We start from the raw sequence: 23,845 nt of genomic DNA, 5'->3' as shown, positions 1-23,845 counted from the left end.
CACACCTTTATCAGATTTTACAAACTTCACCTTAACATCACTCCGGGGGTCAGGATGCTACAAGATAGTAGCCAGGCACTCGGAGAGACGGCGTAGTTGGGATTGCATTCCCATCACGTCATCCGACGTAGCGTCGATAGTTCCCACGAAAGGGAACGTCTCGGGTTACGAGTGTAACCCTTGTTCCCTGAGTAAGGGAACAAGACGCTACGTCACGTGGCCGTATCTCCTGGATACCTGGTGCGCTTGCTTCAGACATTTTACAGAAGCAGACGTGCTTTGTGTTCAGGTGTGCTTTATAGCTTCCTGATCCGTGACGTCACCCGTCTCTGACGTCACGTCTTTTCATTGGTTGGATACAGAGGTGCTTCACAAACTCAAAATACAGAGGGTTCCCATCACGTCATCCGACGTAGCGTCTCGTTCCCTTACTCAGGGAACAAGGGTTACACTCGTTACCCGAGACGTTTTGTTTTTAAGTTTTCACTTTTTTGTTACAATAAAAATCAAGTCTTGGTCAAGTAGGTTGTAGTGTCAAAGATACTTTCTGACTCGGAGGTATAGATCAAAGGAAGTCATTACTTACACTGTTCAGCATTTGATAGAACCAATTTTGGGTTTTTAGAACAACACAACCATAAACATTTAGGCAAACAACTGAACAGGTGTTGACTCTAATTTCAGTTACAAGCAATGTGGACAGTATGTTACAGTACAGAATGGGAATGAGACACAGAAGGAATAGTTAATAAGTTTATTGAACAACCAGGAATGACAGGCAGAGTGCAGGTGAGTGAATGAAGGTGGATAAGTAGACAGATGTGATCGTAGAACTGATACTTGTCTTGTAATTGCAGGAATGGAGAATAGCTGGCAGACTTGAAGCAGATCAGACACAGTGCAGACAGTGTATGCATTAACGAGACCAGACAGTGACTGAGTGTGAGCTTGTGTCTTTTATGGTGCTTTTGATAAGGGTGCTGATTGATGTCAGGTGTGTGTGGTTAGTACTCCGGTGATGCCGTGCATGAGTGGCATGCCTGGTCTGTCGGGATGAGTGGCATGGAAGTTGTCAAGCAGGCTCGGGTCGAGTATATCATTCCTGGGAACCCATGAGCGCTCCTCGGGACCGTAACCCTCCCAATCCACAAGGTACTCCAGGTGACCACCACGGTGCCGGAATTCTAAGATGCCCTGAACCAGGTAGGCAGCTCCATCATACACAATGAGTGTGGGGGGGGGGGACCTCGGTTGCACCAGGCTCTGTGGAGAGAGTGACAGAAGGATGATGAGGTTTTAAAAGTGACACGTGGAAAGTGGGGGGAATTTTATACTCAGGCGGGGGAGCTGGAGCTGGTAAGTGACAGGGTTAATCTGCTGGACGATGGTGAAAGGGCCAATGAACCTGGGACTCAGCTTCCTACAGGGCAGGCGCATCCTGATGTCTCTTGTAGACAGCCAGACCTTCTGTCCTGGCTGGTAGTTGGGTGCGTCGAAGGTTGGCTGTCATCCTGCGCCTGCGTAGGGCCCGTTGGAGCTGGTGGTGTGCAGAGTCCCAGACCCTCTCGCTCTCTCGGGACCAGTAGGTGACCGCAGGAACATCCGAGGGTTCCCCAGTCCAGGGGAACAGTGGGGGTTGATAGCTGAGTACGCACTGGAATGGGGTGAGTCCGGTGGTAGGCAGATGATGCGAGTTCTGGGCATACTCGGCCCAACCCACAAACTGGTTCCAAGAGTCCTGGTGGCCGTGACAGAAGGTATGCAGGAAGCGTCCGATCTCCTGTATCTTCCGCTCCGTCTGCCTGTTCGTCTGGGGATGGTAACCTGAAGAGGGGCTTACGGTCACACCTAGTAGGTTGAAAAACGCTTTCCAGAGTCTGGAGATAAACTGTGGTCCTACAATGTCCTCAGGAATTCTATAATATCTGAAAATACAGTTAAACATTAGTTCAGCAGTCTCCATAGCAGTAGGCAATCCTCTTAGAGGGATTAGACAACATGACTTTGAGAACCTGTCCACAACCACCAGAATGCCTGTGCAGTTATCAGATACTGGGAGGTCGGTGATGAAATCAACCCCTAGGTGTGACCAGGGACGATTAGAAATGGGCAGAGTTTGGAGTTTGCCGGAGGGAAGATGGCATGGACTCTTGGAGATGGCGCATTCCTTGGATCCCTGCACATACCTTCTGACGTCAGCTGCCATATTAAGCCACCAGAAGCGTTGTTTAAGCAACGAGAGGGTCTCATTGACCCCAGGGTGGCCAGTGCCCAGTGACGAGTGAGAAGTGTGGATGAGGGGAGTGCGCCGTGTCCAGGTGACGTAGAGCAAACCTGGGGGCAACCCGGCGGAGCGTTGGTGGAGGCATTGGACTCCGGAAGGGTGTCTTCAGACCAGACTATTGATTTTTTTACAAAGATTTTCTCTGGTAGGATGGGCTCTGGGATTTCAGGGGTATCATCGGGGCCATGGATACGAGAGAGAGCGTCAGCCTTTACATTCTTGGATCCTGGACGGGAAGTGATGGAGAAATTGAACCGGGTAAAGAACAAGGCCCACCTAGCTTGATGAGGGTTTAATCTCTTTGCATCTCGAAGGTATTCCAGATTAGCCTCCACTCCTCTAGGGCAAGCTTGATGGCAGAAGCTTCCTATTCCCGATGTCATAGTTCACGGGTGCAGTCTACTCGGGTTCCCCTGCTGCTGGGAGAGGACCGCTCCCACTCCAGTGGTGGAGGCATCAAATTCCACAACGAAGGGCTTGTCTGGGTCCGATGTACCAGGAGGGGAGTGGTGGTGATGGCGTTCTTGAGCGTGTCAAAGGCGTGGGTGGCGGCTGGAGTCCAGGACAGAGAAATCCGAGAAATCTTTGAAGTTCTTTCACTGATGTGGGAATGGGCCTGTCCTTTATGGCAGAAACCTTCCTCTCGTCCACCCGGATGCCACTGTGATCGATGTAGTAGCCAAGGAACTGCACTAAGGGTTGATGAAAGGAACACTTTTCTGCCTTTAAGAACAGGTTGAACCCCCTCAGGTGTTGCAGGACCTCCGCAACGTGGCGGTGATGGTCGGCCAGGCTCCGGGAGTATATCAAGATGTCATCGATGTACACTAGGACTGACTTGTGCAAGAACTCCCGGAGCACCTCGTGGATGAAATCCTGGAATACGGAGGGGGCATTGACAAGTCCATACGGCATGACCAGGTACTCATAGTGGCCAGTAGGGGTCACAAAGGCCGTCTTCCATTCATCCCCCTCACGTATCCGGATGAGGTTGTATCCGGATAACTGTTATTTTATTGAGGGCTCTGTAATCAACGCAGGGCTTCAAGCCTCCATCCTTTTTTGAAGGACAGAGCCTCTTTGATATATTCCTCCATGGCCTTCTCCTCCAGGATGGAAAGTGAGTAGATTTTTCCTTTGGGCACTGGCTCACCGGGAAGCAGATCAATAGTGCAGTCCCATGGCTGGTGTGGAAGCAGCATGGAGGGTTTCTTGGGGCAGAAGACATCACTGAAGTGGGAGTAACATTCTGGGATGTCCATGGAGTGTTTCTCTAGGGGGCTTTCAATGGAAGTACCACAGACTGGTATTTCTTCAGAACGCGGAGAACTTGGGACTGGAAACTCAGGAAAACAGTTCATAAAACAGTTGTCACCCCACTTCAGGATTTCTCCTGTCTTACATGAGATGACGGGATTATGCTGCTCCAACCATGGGCGCCCTAAAATCACGTCAGCGGTGGAATCCTCCAGAACCAGCAGATGGATGTCTTCACAGTGGAGGATGCCAACTTGGAGTTGAATGGGACCGACGCTGTAGCGCACTTGCTTTAATGGTCTTTCAGTTACCGAGTGGATTTGGTAAATCGATGGCGTTGGAAATGGCAGCAGAGGGCTCCAGAGATGAAATTCCCGGCTGACCCAGAATTGAGGAGGGCATTATCTGGAAGACATAAACCGGCAGGAGTAAGGTTTACAACAATGGTAAGCGGTTTCATCTTATTTATCAAAGGAAAGATAACACTCACCATGGGACGAGCTGGACGAGTGGGGCACCTTGGCCGCAATACAAACAGAGGTTGTGGGTCAGCCACCTCTGTCACTCAGCTGGGATTGTTCCACTTGCATGGGCTCGCTGGCTGGTTCTGGGGAGCTGACAGATTTTGGTCGGTGGAGAGGTGATGGGAAGAATGACTGGCCCTGGTGCTCTTCAAGACACGACGGAGTTGTATGAAGCACTTGAGCCCGATGGAATCCTTGTATGCAGCGGGATGCAACAGCACGCGTGGATCCAATCTTTGATGATATGTTGTGATGAGAGCTTGTTCGTTCCAACTGCTAGAGGTAGCCAGGGTTCTGAACTGGAGGGCATAGTTGGTAACAGACATGGAACCTTGTTTTAATTGATATAATCTCTCACCAATCGATGAATCCCAAGCAGGTTTTCCAAAGACTTCCTTGAAGTGAGCGGTGAAACTGGAGAGAGACTGGGTGATTGGATCTTTCTGTGACCAGAGCAGTTCCACCCAGCAAAGCGCCTTGCCATTGAGTTTATGAGATTATGAACACTACCTTGGAATGATCATCGGGATATAAGTGTGGTTGCATCTCCAGGACCAGCGAACACTGCAGGAGAAATCCATTGCAGTCCTCCGCCGAACCAGAGAAGGGCGCCGGTCTGTGACACATTAGGCCTATTCATGGTTAATCTTTGCCATGTAGGCTACCTCTTCCAGTTCACAGTTTCTTGTGCTTAAAATATATCACTGTTACAACTGTGTCTGAGTGTTGGTGTAGTTTCACACACTGCGTGGCATCTGTTTTTCATTGGATTCATTGGCAACTGTTTTGTTTTGTTTTTCATGTTTGCCTTTTCCCACATACAATTTACAATTTTTTTGTTACATCTGGGTTCCACGGACCCAAGCACTACAGGAGAGATAGGTTATATAGGTGACGTAGAGGCAATGTCAGTCTATTACTTTGGAGTATGCTTAACCCTAACCTAACCCTTTATTCAAAATGAACTGTGATCAATTTTCAAGGATTCACCATGTATACTCAGCTAAAAGCAGAGAGTAAGTAGTGGGCCCATGATAGGCAAGCTTAACCATTTCACCATTATTGTTTGGACAATGGACTGTCTCAGTGTTTTTGTTTTTTTTTTTCTTCTTTTTTTGTAGGTTAGCCTAAATATGATGTGTTTTTAGTTTTAGATAGCAATGGTGGAAATGCTGAATATTTATAGCTACATTTAATTTTATGTATGCTTTATTTTATAATTAACTTTGGTGATTTAAAAACATGATCCATTTGTATTCAGTGTATTTTGAATGTAAGTGGATGGCATTAGCAAAATAGCCTTGTCTTATTGAACACAGTAATAATATCTAATAGTGACTACAAAGATGCCCACAACTAACTAGGATGGATCATAAGGTGGTATATCAAGGTCAGTTCAAGTAATAATGTTTGTACCTGTGTATTATGTGTGTAGGTTAGCTGCTCTGAAGCTAACTGGATTAGCTGACAGCAGAAAATCGTGGGAAAGCATCAGCCAACTGGGAGTAATTATTTGTGGAAGCAGAGGGAAAACCATCGGTACTCATCTTAAACAAATGAACTGCTCAAAATGACTGTATTGCATATAAAGTACTGTCTGTACTGCAGCATATGTTCTGACATGGCATGCTTTGCAGAATACACTCGGGAGCACTGGGATGAGGATGAGTTCTTTGGCTACCAGTTTCTGAATGGCCTCAATCCAATGATGATCCAGCGCTGCTCAAAGCTGCCTGTGAATTTCCCCGTCACAAATGACATGGTCAAAGACTCCCTAAGAGGGAGCAGCTTGGAGCAGGAGATGAAGGTACACTACTTGCTACTGGCATGATTTGGATATGGATATTTGGATATTTGGATTTGGATATAATTACTGGGTATGATTTGCATTGGTTTTGTCTAATTTTCTGTGTTTTATTCATTATTTGGTGTGATCTACCACCACACTCAGAAAGGGAAAATCTTCCTGTCTGACTATAAGATGTTGGACGGGCTGGTGGGAAATGTAGTCAGTGGCAGGCAGCAGTATCTCACAGCTCCCCTGGTCCTGCTGTACTGTAACCCTCATGGCATGATGCTGCCTATCGCCATTCAGGTGAGTATCTTGCATTTGAAGTGCAGAAATACATGGGTTATGTATATAACCTTGGTTCTCAGAGGGAGAACACGAGATGTCACCCTGTATGATATATTGCTCATTGAGCATGTCCCAGCTGAAGCCAATTCTAACCCTGCTGTGTAGCAGCAGTGTGCTGATTCTCTCTGCCACTTCAGCCGGCTTTAAAGCCGGTACACGCCACTGGTTTTGCCTCTTTGCTGCACTTCAACAATTGTGAGCACTGACGCAGATGAAGGGAACATCTCATGTTCTCTCTCAGAGATTGGATAGATCGTTCGAAGCACTTTGACATCAACCTGTATGGGAGATTTCTAGCACAGCGCGTCAGTGAGAATGACAGTACAAGCACAATCCCGATATATGCCAGCTTCTTCAAGAACCGCTGTTATGGTCAAAGCCAAGCCAGAAAAAGAGGAAGGCAACTTGGGAAGGTGTCATCGGCCATACCATCAGTAAGGTGGATCTGTGGAAGATGCCACAACAAGGCTAAGCTTCCTAATCAGAACCACATACGACACACTCCCCTGCCCCCTTAATCTGTACCTGGAAGTGCCAGGAAGGAAGCTGCTCTCCCAATAGAATTACAGGTGGAGACACGGCAAGGTCCTGGGCAGCCTGGAGGTGTGTCAGGCAGCAGTGCCGTAGCAGGCCAACATCTACCTGTAAAGTCAAAGCCCACTAAGCCTAAGGCCAAGATACAGACAATACAGAACAAGCCACAGGAGTGTTCTCTGGGCACAAAACATGGAGCCACTACTCCCTCTAAATGTTGTTAGTGCAAGGCAGTTCAATAATTCTAGATCTTAAGTCAGGTATGAAGACTTTATGTTAATAAAAAAGATTGGGATGAAAGATTACCTTTAGAATCCCCTTCTGCAAACTTTAAAAAGTTTAGATTTACAGATGGAGCGGTCAGATCTCTGACACACTTGACCAAGGTTATAGCCAGGGAGAGGGTGGTTTTTAATGAGATCATTTTAAGGCTGACCTCATTTAATGGCTCAAAAGGCCTGTCATTGCTCTGAGAACCAGAGTAAGGTCCCACAGAGGGACCGTAACGGAGGGAGGAGGCTGTAATCGATGACCACCTTTGAGAAATCACATAGCCAGCGAATGCGAACCTGGAGTAACTCCACCCCAACCTACATGCCATGCTAAAATGGCCGCTTTTGTAAAATGAACTGAAACTCATGAATACTTATCACACAAACATGAAACATATGTCTAAATAAAACTTAAAATGTTTACTTTTAAATAAAATAATTCACATTTAAAACAAATATTCCCCTGCAATGTAATCTGTTTGAAACTAAAGACATGCACAGTTTTCCCTGGCTGCAGCTAATAATGTTAATGTGATCACACCCACAGGCAGAAAGCGTTATTCATAGGCTACTGTAATGTGCTGAGGCCATCTATACAAAATGGTAAATGCCCACATGCGTTAAAACATCAACAAAGGCTACAACACGTATAGTACAGTACATAGAAATTTAATGTTGGAGCGGGATTTGAGCGAACATCGTTTTACCGGTGAGCGTGAGCAGTACACGAGTGGAGTGCTCGCTTGGGCCGTGAGCGGAGTGTGCTGGCATAGAACAGAATATCGTCACACCGCTCCGCTTCGCTCACATGCTCTGCTCCTTCCCCAGAGAGAACACACACAGGAGATGAGGGTCGGCGCGGTGATGATAGCACGTAAAAATCTTCAAGCATTCTAACCCGGGAATGCTTAAGTGCAATGAAAAGACTTCCAACAGTTCAGCTGTCTAGGACAAATTGAAGAAGTGAAAGAGACAAAACCATTGGCCTGTACCAGCTTTAAAACTGACTCGGCCATAGTGGGTATAATTTACTTCAGCTAGGAAATGCTCAAGAAGCAAAATCCCATACAGGGTGACGCTAATGTGCTTTAATCGAAAGAGGACCTGGGAATACCTGGGTTCCATATGTCATACATTAAATACAGATGAATGAATCTTTAAAGATTAGGTAAACAATCTAATTATTAAAAAGAAACAAAGGAAAGGTGAAATGTAATGTACAAATGATGAGTAGGCAGAATTGTCTGAATAATTAAACATTAAATAAACCTCTTTTTTTTTAGGATGTAATTTTCTTCATAGAGTAATTATGACAGATGCCATAGAAATCCTTTATCATTTTCTTGGAAAAGTGAAAAATCATAACCTAGATTCCCTCAGGAACCATTTGTACAATTTCCACGCATGTTCAAATTCAATCTGCACAGTTAAAGCAAAAGCCCAGCAAAGAGAATCCCATCTTCATCCCAACGGATTCAAAGGCTGACTGGAAACTGGCCAAGATCTTCGTCCGAAATGCAGAGTTTGGCGTTCACGAGGTCGACTTTCACCTGCTGAGAACTCACCTGCTGGCAGAAGTGTTCACTGTGTCGACGTTGCGCAATCTTCCCTCTCCACACCCTCTCTACAAGGTATTGAATCTGTCACACATGAGTTGGTTTGACGTGTTAACGGTGAGGGCTCTGAGGAAAACAGGGTCATGTTACAGACATGCCACATCCACAGAGAGAGAGAATGATAATGAGTTAAAGGTGCCCTAGAATCAAAAATTTAATTTATATTGGCATAGTTAAATAACAAGAGTTCAGTACATGGAAAAGACATATATTGAGTTTCAAACCCCATTGCTTCCTCCTTCTTATATAAATCTAATTTGTTTAAAAGACTTCTGGAAAACACTCGGATCTCAACATAACACCGACTGTTACGTAACAGTCGGGGTCATTGTTTTTTTGACCCTAATATTTGCATATATGCCAGCCCATGTTCAAGGCATTAGACAAGGAAAGGCAGTATTCACGTCTGGATCTGTGCACAGACAAGGTAAGTCAGCAAGAACAACAGTGAAAAATGGCAGATGGAGCAATAATAACTGACATGATAGCATGATATGTAAATTGTCTTTCTAAATGTTTCATTAGCATGTTGCTAATGCACTGTTAAATGTGGTTCAAGTTACCATCGTTTCTTACTGTATTCACGGAGACAAGAGAGCCGTCGCTATTTTCATCTTTAAACACTTGCAGTCTGTATAATTCATAAACACAACTTCATTCTTCATAAATCTCTGAACAGTGTAGAATTAGCCGTTAGCCACAGAGCATAGCCTCAAACTCATACAGAATCAAACGTAAACATCAAAATAAATACTTTACTCACATCATTCGAAGCATGCATACAGCATGCATGACGAACATCTTGTAAAGATCCATTTGAGGGTTATATTAGCTGTGTGAACTTTGTAAATGCACTGTAATATAGTTGAGAGCTCGTGTGGCAGGGAGCACACCATTTAAAGGGGTGGCGCTGCCAAAATCAGTGTATAGTTAATGATGCCCCAAAATAGGCAGTTAAAAAAAATTATTTAAAAAAATCTATGGGGTATTTTGAGTTGAAACTTCACAGACACATTCAGGAGACACCTTAGACTTATATTACATATTGTGAAAAAGCATTCTTGGGCACCTTTAAATAATGTATGTTTTCTACTATTTGACGGTAGGGGAGTTTTTGCAGTTGTAGTCTGTGGTCTCAGAGATATTGCTTTGTGAAAAATCCTCCCCTTCACGATTTGCCTTTTGGAGAGCGTGACTGACTCATCTATAGCCAGGGGACACTGACTACACAGAACATTAGCAGGGCTCTACAGTGCGCCCATTTCACTTGCATTTGCTTCGGAAAACAACTGCGTGCAACTGTATATAGGCACACTGGTGCGAGTGATTTGATCAATACTCATGAATAGATGTACAATCGGAATAAAAAAGTAATGTCCGTGCACATATTAATTTCATTTTTGAAGTAGAGGCAATTCGGAGGCAGCATGGTGGGTGGGTTCATTATTATTCTTAATGAAAAACATAACAACAAAACAATGACAAACTCGCTTAAATATGCACTTTAACATTTTGCTTGTCAACATAATTTTCATCCATCGTCTTGTCATCCAGAAAAGTGAGGTGAAATGGGCTTGAGGTGAAATCTGACTCCTGCTGCTCTGAATTGAGAAGATGCACTCCATTTTAACTGTACCATCTGTTTTACTAAATGATTATTATTACAATAAAAAAATAAAATGACAGCGGGGACAGTGTCGCGGTCATGGTGGGCAAGTGATATAACTGGTGTTCCTGAACACCGTAACGCTGTCGATCTCAGCAAGCCTAATATCTGTAAGTTAAGTAGCCTACTATCAGGGCCGGCGATTGCTATAGGCGATCTCGCCTAGGGCAACCAAAGAGCTAGAGCCGGCCCTGGTACTATCACATGAATATACTCCTGTTTCTCTAGAGATAGCATGATTGCAAATCTAATACTTATTGATCTGATTGAAGTGCAATAAACAAGCTGATATTAAGTGATCATTTTAGCCACAATACTCTGTTTTTTCTTGATTTCGTAAAAATAGTTTCATACAAAGCCACAACAGAACGTACTCGGTTACTAACGTAACCTCGGTTCCCTGAGATACGGAACGAGTACTGCGTATGGGGAAAGGTCTCCTTTTTCCCCGTTACTGAAGCCTTTTTCAATAACGCAGTGTAACTGCATCGTCATTGGTGCACTCATAGACAAGTTGTTGAACCAATGACGGCGCGGCATAGCCGCTCGGCCTATGGCGACAAAGCCCGCGAATATTCCCGCCGAAATGGGCGGGGTAGCTATATAAGCAGGCGCGTCGCCATAGGATTTCAGGTCATTCGACTGAAGCGACGACACTGAAGCCGCAGCCTCGTGGCACGGCATGTAACGCAGTACTCGTTCCGTATCTCAGGGAACCGAGGTTACGTTAGTAACCGAGTACATTCCCTTTCGATACTTCACTCGTACTGCGTATGGGGAACGAATTCAACCGCGCCGTGCCACGGCAGGGAACGACTGGACTTGTCTTGGACACCGCGAGGGAACCAGAGGACAAGTGAGAAGGCTGGAGCCGTCGAACCCTTGTTACACTACCAAAAGGGGAGTTAACTCCCAGAGTGGCATGAAGCGGAGCTCAATAGAGGCTGCTGAATCATACTGAGATGACCGAGCTTGTAAGGTCGGGACATCCAAATGATAAAATCTGACAAAAGTGGACGGCGAGGACCAGCCGGCTGCCTCACAGATGTCTTTAATCAAAACTCCACTAGACCAGGCCCAAGAGGAAGCCATTCCTCTAGTGGAGTGGGCTCTAACTCCTATGGGGCAGTTGAGGCCCATAGAGGAGTAACAAAGAGTGATAGCATCGACTATCCGACATGCAAGACGTTGCTTTGAGACTGAAGACCCTTTGGTGCAGCCACCAAAGCAGATAAAGAGCTGATCGGATTGCCGGAAAGGCTTTGATCGCTCAATGTAGGTCCTTAATGCCCTGACGGGGCAGAGCAATTCCAGCTCTCGCTTGTCCGACGAGGGAGGAAGCACTGAGAGGGAAATGACCCGTGCTCTGAATGGAGTCAAGACCACCTTAGGGACGTAGCCATGCCTAGGTTTCAAAACGACTTTGGAGTCGTTGGGCCCGAACTCAAGGCATGCAGGGCTCACGGAGAGGGCCTGCAAGTCACCAACTCGCTTAACCGATGCTAGTGCAAGTAGCAGAGCGGTTTTGAGCGTCAGGGGCCTGAGGTCAGCTGAACGCAGTGGCTCAAAGGGAGGCCCTTTAAGAGCTCTGAGGACCAAAGAGAGGTCCCAGGTGGGAACAGTGAGAGGACGAGGAGGATTTAATCGCCTAGAACCTCTCAAGAAACGCACCAGGAGGTTGTTTCGTCCCACTGACTGGCCAGCAATAGGAGCGTGAAACGCTGCAATGGCTGCTACGTAAACTTTGAGCGTTGAAGGTGTGCGACCCAGACTCAAACGCTCCTGGAGAAAAGACAGTATCGGAGATACGTCACACTCCACTGGGTCTATGTTGCGTGTAGAACACCAGTCAACAAAGACAGACCATTTCTGGGCATAGAGGCGTCTCGTGGACAGAGCTCTCGCCTGAGAAATGGTATTCAGCACGTCCCTGGGGAGGTTAGCAGGCTCCCGTCGAGGGACCAGAGGTGCAGAGCCCAGAGTTCTGTCTGGGGATGCCAAATCGTCCTGTTCGCCTGAGAGAGGTGGTCCCGTCTCAGGGGGATCGGCCACGGGGCTTTCGTGGAAAGCCTGAACAGCTCTGAGGACCAAACTCGGCTCCTCTAGAGCAGGGCCACCAGGAGGACTCTTGTCTGCTTGTCTTCCCTGATTCATCTGATGATCTGCAAGATCAGAGCAATCGGGGGAAAAGAGTAAAGGAGGGTGCTGGGCCAGATGTGAGCCAGCGCAATGTCCTCCTTCGAGAAATAAATTGGGCAGTGAGAGTTGTCTTCTGAGGCGAAGAGGTCTACCTCTGCCTTCCCGAAGAACTCCCAGATCGTGAGAACCGTCTGGGGGTGGAGCATCCACTCGTCTGAGGGGACATTGCTCCGGGATAGCATATCTGCTCCCAAGTTTGTTCTCCCGGTTGTGTGAGTCACTCTGAGCGACTGAAACCTTGGTAATGCCCATTCCAGAAGATGCTTCGCCAGAGCGCATAAGCGGCTGGACGAAAGACCACCCTGGTGATTTATGTATGACACCATTGTCATGCTGTCCGACTGGACTTAAGACGTTGCGTCCTGTCAGGTGTGTCTAAAAGGCGCGAAGGGCTCGAATTACTGCCAACATCGAGGCAGTTGATGTGCAGATGGCTTCTTCATGAGACCACGAGCTGAAGGCCGGTCTGCCCTTGCAAAGAGCACCCCAACCTGTGTTGGGTGCATCTGTTGAGAGCACCGTTCTTCTGAACACCGCCTATAGGGGTACACCTTGACTGAACCATACAGGGTTCATCCAGGGTTTCAGAGCTGTCTAACAGGCCTGATTGACCCCGAAACGCAGGCGGCCGTGCCGCCAGGCGTGAGGAGGGACCCGGAACTTCAACCAGTATTGCAAAGGCCGCATCCGTAAGAAGGCCGAGCTGCAGAACCGGGAAGGCGGAAGCCATCAGCCCTAGCATCCTCTGGAAGTACTTCAGAGGGAGATGAACCAATGCCGCGAGCTGCTGAATGGCCAGAGCGTACGTTAGCTGGGGAGCAGTGAGCTCTTGGCAAAGTTGACCCTGAGACCCAGACACTCCATGTGGCTGAGTAGCACGGATCTGTGATGCTCCAGCTCAGCTCGTGACTGGGCTAGAATGAGCCAGTCATCGAGAAAATTGAGAACCCGGATTCCCAACTGTCTCAGTGGGGAAAGCGCCACGTTCATGCACTTGGTAAAAGTGCGAGGAGTTAGGGACAGCCCGAATGGAAGGACCATATATTGGCAAGCCACGCCTTCGAATGCGAATCTCAAGAATCGCCTGAGATGGGGGGCTATCTGGATGTGAAAGTATGCATTTTTCAGGTCCAACAAGCAGAACTAGTCCCCGGGGCAAACCTGCGCGAGGATCTGTTTCAGCGTTAACATCTTGAACTTCCATCTCATGAGGGAAAGGTTCAGGAGTCTGAGGTCTAAGATGGATCTAAGACCGCCATCACTCTAGGGAATGAGGAAGTAATGGCTGTAAATCGCTCTCTGAGGGGAGACCATTTCTATAGGCCCCTTCTCGAACAGAGACATCACTTCGGCTCGGAGGACGTGAGCGTCGTCCGTGTTTACTGAAGTGGGAAGCACCCCGCAAAAACGCAGGGGTCTGCGAGCAAACTGGAGCGAGTAGCCTTGAGATATTATCCCCAGAACCCACTTAATACTCCGGGGATGGCCTGCCAGGCCCGCGTGACAAGGGGTTGAATGGTGCCGGTTGGCGGGCCGCTGGAAGGGGGGCCTGCATACCGGCTAGTTTTTAGAAATGCTCATGAATCCTCATGAACGTGGCTTGCGGGGTGAAACCGGCAAACGACACGCTGAGAAACTCAGTAAACAGATATATGCTTCTTGGAAAAATATACATGTGTCCCACCTAAGTCAGGGGAGAGCATCAAGATATATTCCACAGAGCGGTGTCGGAAGTGAGACCGCTCTACCTCAATGAACATGGCTTGCAGGGCAGAGCCAGCAAGTCACATGAACAGAGGTCCAGCATAATGAGCATGTTAGTTCCACCAAGCACAAGTGAGCATTGAGCTCGCTTTCAGTGAGCGCATATCCTCATGAACGTGGCTTGCAGGGGCAGGGCCGGCAAACGACACGCAGAGAGACTGGAATAATATGCTACATCAACTGATATGCTGAATATAAATAACATAGGTCTCACCTAAGACAGGTGAGAGAGAAAAATATACATGTGTCCCACCTGAGTCGGGGAGACAAATAGAAAATGTATCATGAGTCTCGCCTAAGTCAAGAGCATCATGTCAAATTCAGCTGAGAGATTGTTAACTTCTGCAAAAATCTGCTATATAAACTGAATGTTTATAACATGGGAGTCACCCAAGAGGGGGAAAAGTGACATGTTATATTTCTCAATAAACGCGGCTCGCGGGCAGAACCGGCGAACAACGCATAGAGAAGACTCAGTGCAAACAGCAGAAAGATGCTCCATTAAATTAAGCATATAACATGTTTCTCACCCAAGCTAGGGAAGAAAGACATGTCATATATCTGAATTAACGCGGCTCGCGGGGGAGGGACCGGCGAGCGACGCACATAGGGAGAAATAAACTCACTCAGATAGAAAATGTATCGCCTATTGCAACATGACGCTGGCGGGGGTCTATTCTATCCCATGGCCATGAGGGGTGTCAGAGGCAGCTTTATAAAACCTTATTATTAATAATTGTATCAATATTTCCATTATTATTATAATTATTATTATTGCTATTATAATTACTACTATTATCATTACTATCAATGGCTGTATCAATATTATTATTATTATTATTATTATTGCTATTACTACTGCTACTATTATCTTATTTGTCCTCTTCCTGATCCTTTAACCTCCCCCCTCATTCCGGATGAAATGAGTATATTCGTTAATATGTTTATCATTACTACTACTGCTAATACTATTGTTATTATTTGTCATTTCTTATTAATTGGATTTATCATTATTTTTGTTATTACTGTTGTTATTATTATTATTATTATTAATATTGCTATTACTATTGCTTTTGTCATCTTTCTCATCCCTCATTTATCAGCTTTTTTTTTTTTTTTTTGATACTATTACCCTCTTCATCATTATTATTGTCACTAAAATTCTTATTATTTATTATTATTATTGTTATTACTACTACTATTAACTTTATTGGTCCTCTTCCTGATCCTTTAACCTCCCCCCTCATTCCGGATGAAGTGAGTATATTTGTTAATAAGTTTATCATTACTACTACTGCTAATACTATTATTACTATTTGTCATTTCTTATTAATTGGATTTATCATTATTATTATTGTTATTATTATTATTATTAATATTGCTATTACTGTTACTTTTGTCATCTTTCTCATCCCTCATTTATCGTTTTTTTTTTTTTTTTTTTTTCTACTATTTTGTGTTACTATTACCCTCTTCATCATTATTATTGTCATATATATTCATATATATTTCCACTACCACACCCAGTTACACTTACATTCACACACACAAACACACCCAAATTGTACTGTTATGTATGTTTTGTTGGTCTTTGTATTTTTGTTTTCTGCATTTAATTTGTTTTCTGTAATTATTGTAATTGTCTGTTTTGCATAAAAAAAAAAAAAAAAGATAGAAAATGTATCACGAGTCTCGCCTAAGTCAGGGGGGAGCATCATGTCAATTTCAGCTGAGAGAGCGGAGCTCGCATCCTCAACGAGCGCGGTTTGCGGGGGAGGACCCGGCAAATAACGCGTTCGGAGACGGCATTTGAAGCAAACGCCAGCGAGAAAGTAGAAAAATAAGCTCTGTACTCACCTGACGGAAGACGGCAGGGAATAAGCTGAATGCTCTCAGATGCTGAAGGCGGCATGAGGGCAGCGTGTGAACAGCTGCTAGAGAACGAAGATCCGCGGAGCGATTGGCTCTGCATGTGCTACAGTTGTGGCGCGGCATTGTAGGCAACGCCGCCGCCGTGAAAACGGCGATTGTAGCTCTTTTAGAGCAGCGAGAGCCGCTGGGAAAGCTCTTTTAGAAAGCGACGTTAAGCCGCGGGAAAAGCTCTTTGAATGGCGCCGGAAGGCGGCAGGAGACGCGCTGAGAAGCGGCCGGAAGCGGGAAGCGGGCGGCTCGAGAGCGGCGCTCGAAGCGGCAGTCTGCGAGGGCGCCGGCGCTGTCTTCGTTCGGCGGTCTCAGCTCAGTCCGCTGCGGGAGCCTCTTCAACGGCGGCGAGAACTTCTCCCAGGCGAGCTTCTTCCAGGCGGCGAAGGCTTCAGCCGGAGATCAGCGAAGAGTGATATGAAGTCGTCGCTGAAGGAGAGAGAACTGAAATCCTATGGCGACACGCCTGCTTATATAGCTACCCCGCCCATTTCGGCGGGAATATTCGCGGGCTTTGTCGCCATAGGCCGAGCGGCTATGCCGCGCCGTCATTGGTTCAACAACTTGAACCAATGACGATGCAGTTACACTGCGTTATTGAAAAAGGCTTCAGTAACGGGGAAAAAGGAGACCTTTCCCCATACGCAGTACGAGTGAAGTATCGAAAGGGAACTGTTGCGCATCTCCAAGCGACGGTGATTCCTGAATGATTCTGCATTTTGAACGACTGAATGAATGACTCGCACATTAAGATTTACCGCCACCTGCTGGCTGTTTTATTTTCATATTAACATTTAATTTCATATTTACACTTTACATAGATTGTTTTTACTTAAAATATTGAACGTTTAAAGATTCTTCTTTTTTTCCTAAATTCAAAAAAATATATTTAAAAACATTCATGCAACATTATTTACCAATGAGCTGCATTAAGCAGTCTATGTAAATATATAAATAATATGTCTAATAATACCACTTCTCCAGTGCAAAGATGGATTATTTTATGATTTCTTTTGATTGTTAGCAGTCTGATTGGGTCTTATTGTTGTAATTGAATTTATTGTTTAACATTTTAAAACTTTAAGAAATTGATTAAATATGATGCATACATTTAATAAGATTAGAAAAATTGCTCTTATAATGGTATAAATTCCCCTGGAAATTAATTTAAAGGGGCAAATATTGCCCTGTAATGGGAAAGTTAATGTCTGTTATTGATCAAAAAATGCTCCTAAAGAAAATGTTACCATAGAGCCCTGATTAGGTACATGAAGGCACACACACACACACGTGCAATAGCTCACACTAAAATTCCTTATTCATTCATATATTTTTATCTTCAAAGAATGTAAGCTGATTAATGCAAATCTCTTACTTACTTTTCCATTTGTAGCTCCTCTTTCCCCATATCCGATACACGCTCCAGATCAACATCATGGCCCGGAATGACCTGATATCCAAGGATGGGGCCATTACCGTGGTATGCATATTACATTGTTAAATAGCCACTAAAAGTTCATAATCCAATATACTTTTTTGTTGAATTCAGCAAATTTCTCCTCATGATCCTAGCTACCTGCAGACATATCTTGTAAGACTGGTAAAAAATGCATAATAAATATTTAATGTTTTCTGTGATGACTGACTTCTTGAGCAATCTACTCTTTTCCTAAATTAATTATTGTTTTTTTTGTTTTTTTTTTACTTTAGGGGAAATTATTATGGGATTTGTGGTGCCAGTACTTGGTTTATAGCCTTTAACCTAACTTTATGTCATATGTCTTCTCTCCTTTAATGATTCTACTCGCAGTATTCAGGAGTAGGTGGAGAGTCATTGGTAAAGTTGCTGAAGCGTGCTACTGCCTCGCTGACCTACAGCGCCCTCTGTCTTCCTGAGAACATCGCTGAGAGAGGCCTGGAGAATGTTCCCCACTACTACTACAGAGATGATGGGATGAAACTGTGGAATATCATCAACAAGTATGACTACCAGTGGAGTTTAGTATAGTGTTTTTTTTTTGTTTTTTTTTAAATAGGCATTATGCTTTATACTCTCTAACTATGTGTGTATGTGTGTTACATAATTCATCCAGATTTTAAGGACTGAACTAATACATCCTGGTGCACTGATTCATATTTCAACAAATACAGTGTCAATTATACAGGTTCATGGGTTTTATAGTCAGTAAGAACATGCTGTATTGTGTTGCAAATCACTTTGAATAAATTCCAGCTTAAGAAATAATTGCAAAGCAAATCTACCAAAAAAGTAAAGCTGTAAATATGTAAAGCCTGAAAACATCTGACTGTGAGGTTGCTTACAGGTTTGTTGCAGCTTTCTTGTCACACTACTATCAAACTGATGCACACGTGCAGAAGGACACAGAGCTGCACCGTTGGATCAGTGAGATATTCACCAATGGCTTCCTGGGAAGAGATGGCTCAGGTGTGTTATCATTTACCGTTACATTTATTCATTTGGCAGATGCTTTTATCCAAACTTGCTCAGAGTAGCATAAGCTAGAATAGGCAGCGATTAAAGGAAATGAAATGGGCTGGACAAATGAGTATGCATTTCCAAAGGAACTGTTGGACATTTAATCCAACAAAGGTTTCCTTTCTGTTTTTGTGTTCAGCTCAGTATTTGCACAGATATATTTGCTTTAAGACACAACCTGTTTTGTAAACCACACTGTAATTCACTGTTTCATGGAAAACAATTGAACCAGGTCAACAAACAAAAGTAGTTTATAGTTTATGGCTCAACTCTCCATTTCATTTGTGTGTGTGTGTGTGTTTGTGCTCGTGCATGTATAAACATCCTAAGCTGAGTTCCTCACAGAAACAGCCTTTCTTTCTTCTTCCCAGGAATACCATCATCTTTTAAGACTGTGACAGAGCTTATCAAGTTTGTCACCATGGTGATCTTCACTGCATCAGCCCAACATGCCGCTGTAAACAATGGACAGGTCAGTTAGTACAAGTCAATTCACTTCCAGTCACACAGAGCCATTAAAGCTGCAGTCCGTGATCTTAAAGGTGCTATAGAGGATGTTTTGTTTTATACATTTTTGCAATATTACTTGAAACTGTCTTTACTAACTGATAAAAGACTATTTATTAGGTGCGCTGAAAGGAATTATATTAATATACATCATCTGTGCATGAGGTAGGGCCTTAGAAACATCAGCCAATCGTTTGTGTGACCATCGCATAAACGATTGGCCCTCTGGCTTGACAATCACTGCCATTACGTTCCTTGTGAGAGACGTGCGCGCTCCAGTAACTTTCCACACTCCACAGGCGTCGCATGCAATGTTTTGGTCAGGAGTAAAAACTGCAGATTATGAGTTCCTGCAGTGAGTCCGACATAATGAATCCACAAACACGACACAGCGAATGCCGGTGGTAAACAAACACTCGTGTTCCAATAAGTTTTGGGAGGTGTTCCCTCGAAATGAGCTGTGAAGGAGGAGTGTTGTTCTTACGCATGTGCTCATTTGAGTAACAGTCTTTGGTTTCTCAGTCGTCGAAAACATCCTCTATAGCACCTTTAATCCCATACAATTTTTCTCAAATCCAGCGTATTGTTCCATACATTCCTCTAGCTGTCTGTTCAGTGTCCAAGCTCAAAAAGCCCTCTATTGTCCTGGCTCGGTGAATAAGAAACAAACATAGTGGTTTGGACATAGTGGTTTGGCCATAAACAACACCAGCCAATCAAGCTTCAGGAGCATGAAGGGGAGGGGTTTCAGTTGATTGGCTATTGAGAGCTTGAATATCAACAACCTTTTGCGAAACAGATTTGTGGACTCTGCCTTTTAACTGTTGTCTGTTATTAACATTTCCTCAAGATGCTTCAAGAGCAAATGTTCCACAAGAAAAACCTTTCCATTTCCACTTTTCATGGCCTAAGGGATGTTAATTATGTGCTCTTATAATTCTTTGTGAATATTGGGTGTTTGTGTCACATTTTTAGCCGATTCTTTTCCCCCAGTTTGACTTAGGCGGCTGGATGCCTAACTACCCCACTGCCCTCAGAAAGCCCCCTCCCAAGGTGAAAGGTCAGACCACTGAGGACTCGATCCTGGAGACCCTGCCTGATGTGAGCACCACGGTGAACGGGATGGCTGTCCTGAGACTGCTGAGCAAGGATTCTGCAGACCATGTGAGTTTGTACATCATAAGGGTTCAAAGACATGACAATTTTGCTGTGAAAAAAATTCTTGTGTATGCCATCATATTACTCTGGATGACAATGGCTACTTACACGGCTTCCATTCCTCTGGTGTGCATTACCTGACGGTTACATTATTAAGGACATTTAGCACACTGTAAACATAGTGTTGCAGTTTAAGAGTATTAGTGTGCTGTCATATGTAATGTGTTAAACATGGTTATAAACATGTTTATTATCAACATGCTATTTATGATTTATGATTACAATCTTGTTACCCTGTTCGTAGTACCCTCTGGGATATTTCCCAGAAAATCTGTATGATGAAGAGGTCCCCTGCAAGCTCATTGAAGAGTTTCAAAAGGATCTGAAGGAGTTGTCAGATCTCATCGAGGAGCGGAACAAGAAGTTGGCGCTTCCCTACATCTATCTGAACCCCAAAACTGTGGACAACAGTGTAGCCATTTGAAAGGATACAGTCGTCCTTCTTAATATGTTTGTCTTTCCATTAATAGCTTTGTCAATAAAAATAAAGACCAAAGCTAAAATAACTCAAAGTGAGATCATGGATATTGCCTATCAGGGAAAATAAATAATGTGAAAGGCACTGCTTGCATTTCTTTAAACTTGTGGGTTTTGAGATATACATTTTTACAACAGTGCTGCCATCTAGTGACATAAACCAATACAATCCATTGCATAAAAAATGTATAATTCTTTCAAACTATTCACTTGGTTACTGTAAACTGTCATATATTACACACTAATGTGAAAAACTAAAACCGTCCCATCCATTGTTTGTGCTTTGTGTTACAGTGCAAAATACAGTATGATGCAATTAATTTGTGTTATTTGTTTATTACAAAAACAACAGCTTACTGACCTAGAAACCAGCAAACACTGCTGTCTCTCTCTCTCTCTCTCTCTCTCTCTGTATCATTGTGTGTGTCAAGTCAAGTCACCTTTATTTATATAGCACTTTTTACAATGCAGATTGTATCAAATCAGCTTTACATTGATAACTGGTATATAATTTTGGCTGTACAGCACCTCTAGAAGAAAACTCTGTCATTGTCCAGCTTTAAGTTCAGTATTGATTCATTCCATTGTAGATCATTTATCTATACAGCAGCTCTGGAGAAAACAGTGATGTCACCGTCCAGCTCAGTTCAATTTGCATAGAATGGTGTCAATGCAGGCAGATCAAAAACATTGTTGAATATCAAGTGTCAGTGTCAGTGTCAGGTCAGAAGTCAGATTGGGAGTCAAAATATTTAATCCAGTTCCATCCAGTTGAGGATCGTATTCATCATGTCGGTATGGACGGTTTATTGAGGAGCTGTGCTATTGGCTGTCGTGTTGATGAGGCCTTCACAGTGGATGATCTAGTTCAGTGGTTCCCAACCACATTCCTGGAGGACCCCCAACACTGCACATTTTGCATGTATCCTTGATCAAGCACACCTGAATCAAGTCATCAATTCATTAGCAGAGACTCCAAGACTAGAAATGGGTGTGTCAGACAAAGGAGACATGGAAAATGTGCAGTGTTGGGGGTCCTCCAGGAATGAGGTTGGGAACCACTGATCTAGTTGACTCAATCTCTGCTGATACTTCAGGGCTGCGTTGTGGTCGTGTCAAGGCGCAGGTCCTCGATCTCACCTGGATATGGCCCGGATCCGGCTGACTACGGTAAACCTCGGGATAAACAGAGAGACTAATATTAGCATAGATGGTTAAAATTGCTTATTTCTCTGGATTCAAACATTCTTGGAAACATTTGGTATAATATAAGTACAAAGTCAACAAAATATATAACATTTTTCTAGTGGTTTTTGGGTATTTTAATTGTGCCTTTAATTATTACAGATTTGTTTTTGTTCATTTTGAGGAATGTTTTCGTGCAAGTGAGATGAGTAGATGCATGTGAACGAAACTATAATAATGTTCACACACAACGCACACAACACCTGTGAGTCATGACTGAAGCCTTTTGGTCTGAGGCATGACTCCTTTTTGTTGTATGACTGAGGTGTGAGGAAGTCTTAAAATGTACACCATACTACGGGTCCCCCCTCCATGTCAATTCACTATTATGCACCACAATCTTTCTACAGTAGCCCTAAATGGACAAACACTCTACAGAGCGTGTTTCGTAACTGTTGTTCTAAACCGTTCATGTTTTTAGAGGCAGCTTGCATCGTCACTACATTGAATAGGCGGCACAAAGTAGTAGTAGTAGTAGTCATCTGGTTTGCGAGGGGTGTGAGCCATTAGTTGCAGTTCCAAACCTCCTCGCTAGATGTCACTAAAATGTACACATTGCATCTTTAAGGCCCAGATGACCGCACGGCACGTTATGCATGACGGCACACAACTGAGGATCATATGTGGCTTGGCTATGGTACACCGTAGAATATGTTAAATTGTGGCTAACATCTGGTTTATAATTGGAAAAACAAGCTGATGTGTGACAGGTTTGTGGCAGCCCACACCTTAGCCTATTCAACAACGTTATTGTTTGCTTTGTAATTCCTATTGGTGGATTACTAAAATGTGTTTTGAAACTTTTTAAAAATAGTTATTTCCGTTATTTCCCTCTCTGCTCTTTCTTTACGATAACAGTCTTTGCCCAAAACAAACTCTAATTAGCTTCAGTTAGGTGCTGTTTTGGTTTTTTAGGTTTCTATAGGCCTATATGTCTAAAAATAGCCTGTTAGCATTCATTTCTGGGGTTGCTCCTCGGTTATGGAACCTTCTTTTAACCCTTAAATGCATGACTGTTTCGCCAATCATTCTTACATATTTGGGTCTTTATCGACCTGGATCAATATCTAACATGGAAGGATCTCTACCTGTCGCGATAATATAAAACTCCTCTGATATTAGAGTAACAATTACAGAAGAATAAAATAAAGCATATTTTGTTACCTTTTGGAGCTTGAAAGGGCTCCATTTGAGCAGATGTTTTATGCCATCATCACTGTCCTCAGTAAATTCAGCAAATAATAGTCTATTTTTATGTTTGAGGTCACGAATATGAGCCCATTCGCAATCTCAAACATTTTCTCAAAACTATATAATTTTCAACATCTTCAAAATCAATATTTTGATCGCTAACAGCTTCACCAGATCCATCCAGTAACAGTTACAGTCATATTTGATTGCATTCAGTACTTGCTCTGAAGTAAATCACTGAGCCATTTCATGTTTGTTTTATTATTTCGTTTTCTGTCTGAATGAGTCGTCACTTCAGCATTGTGTATCAGACATTGCCACCTTGTGGAGTAAAGGTGAATTGTACTTTTTCCATCATCTTAGATTCAATTATTGTTGTGCAGAAAAAAATATTCGTACACTCATACACACCTCGGGTCGTTTGCGACCCTTTACAATTTTTACACAAAATGAATGGCATTCTTTTATAATTTTATGATTTTTTTCTTGTTATATTCTTTATAATGAATTGATTGAGGAATACCAAGAAGGTTGATG

General features: G+C 43.9%; 1 protein-coding gene across 4 annotated transcripts in view; it reads left to right on the top strand.

The window, feature by feature from the left end:
- Positions 1-21,180, top strand: part of LOC137029949 (hydroperoxide isomerase ALOXE3-like) — a 33,594-nt gene extending 12,414 nt beyond the window's left edge. For all 4 annotated transcript variants that reach the window (XM_067399786.1, XM_067399787.1, XM_067399788.1 and 1 more), the window contains 10 exons: positions 5,501-5,604; positions 5,703-5,872; positions 6,017-6,160; positions 8,436-8,639; positions 17,567-17,653; positions 17,984-18,153; positions 18,498-18,619; positions 19,042-19,142; positions 20,171-20,341; positions 20,640-21,180. In XM_067399786.1, coding sequence (XP_067255887.1) covers positions 5,501-5,604; positions 5,703-5,872; positions 6,017-6,160; positions 8,436-8,639; positions 17,567-17,653; positions 17,984-18,153; positions 18,498-18,619; positions 19,042-19,142; positions 20,171-20,341; positions 20,640-20,819 — 1,453 coding nt within the window. In that variant the 3' untranslated portion in view covers positions 20,820-21,180. The remainder of the gene's footprint in view (positions 1-5,500; positions 5,605-5,702; positions 5,873-6,016; positions 6,161-8,435; positions 8,640-17,566; positions 17,654-17,983; positions 18,154-18,497; positions 18,620-19,041; positions 19,143-20,170; positions 20,342-20,639) is intronic.
- Positions 21,181-23,845: the final 2,665 nt, after the last annotated feature.

This window comes from Chanodichthys erythropterus, chromosome 11 (assembly GCF_024489055.1).
Source record: "Chanodichthys erythropterus isolate Z2021 chromosome 11, ASM2448905v1, whole genome shotgun sequence".
Lineage (NCBI taxonomy): Eukaryota > Metazoa > Chordata > Actinopteri > Cypriniformes > Xenocyprididae > Chanodichthys > Chanodichthys erythropterus.
The sequence above is the reverse complement of the archived record's forward strand: the minus strand, read 5'-3'. Positions and strand labels throughout refer to the sequence as shown.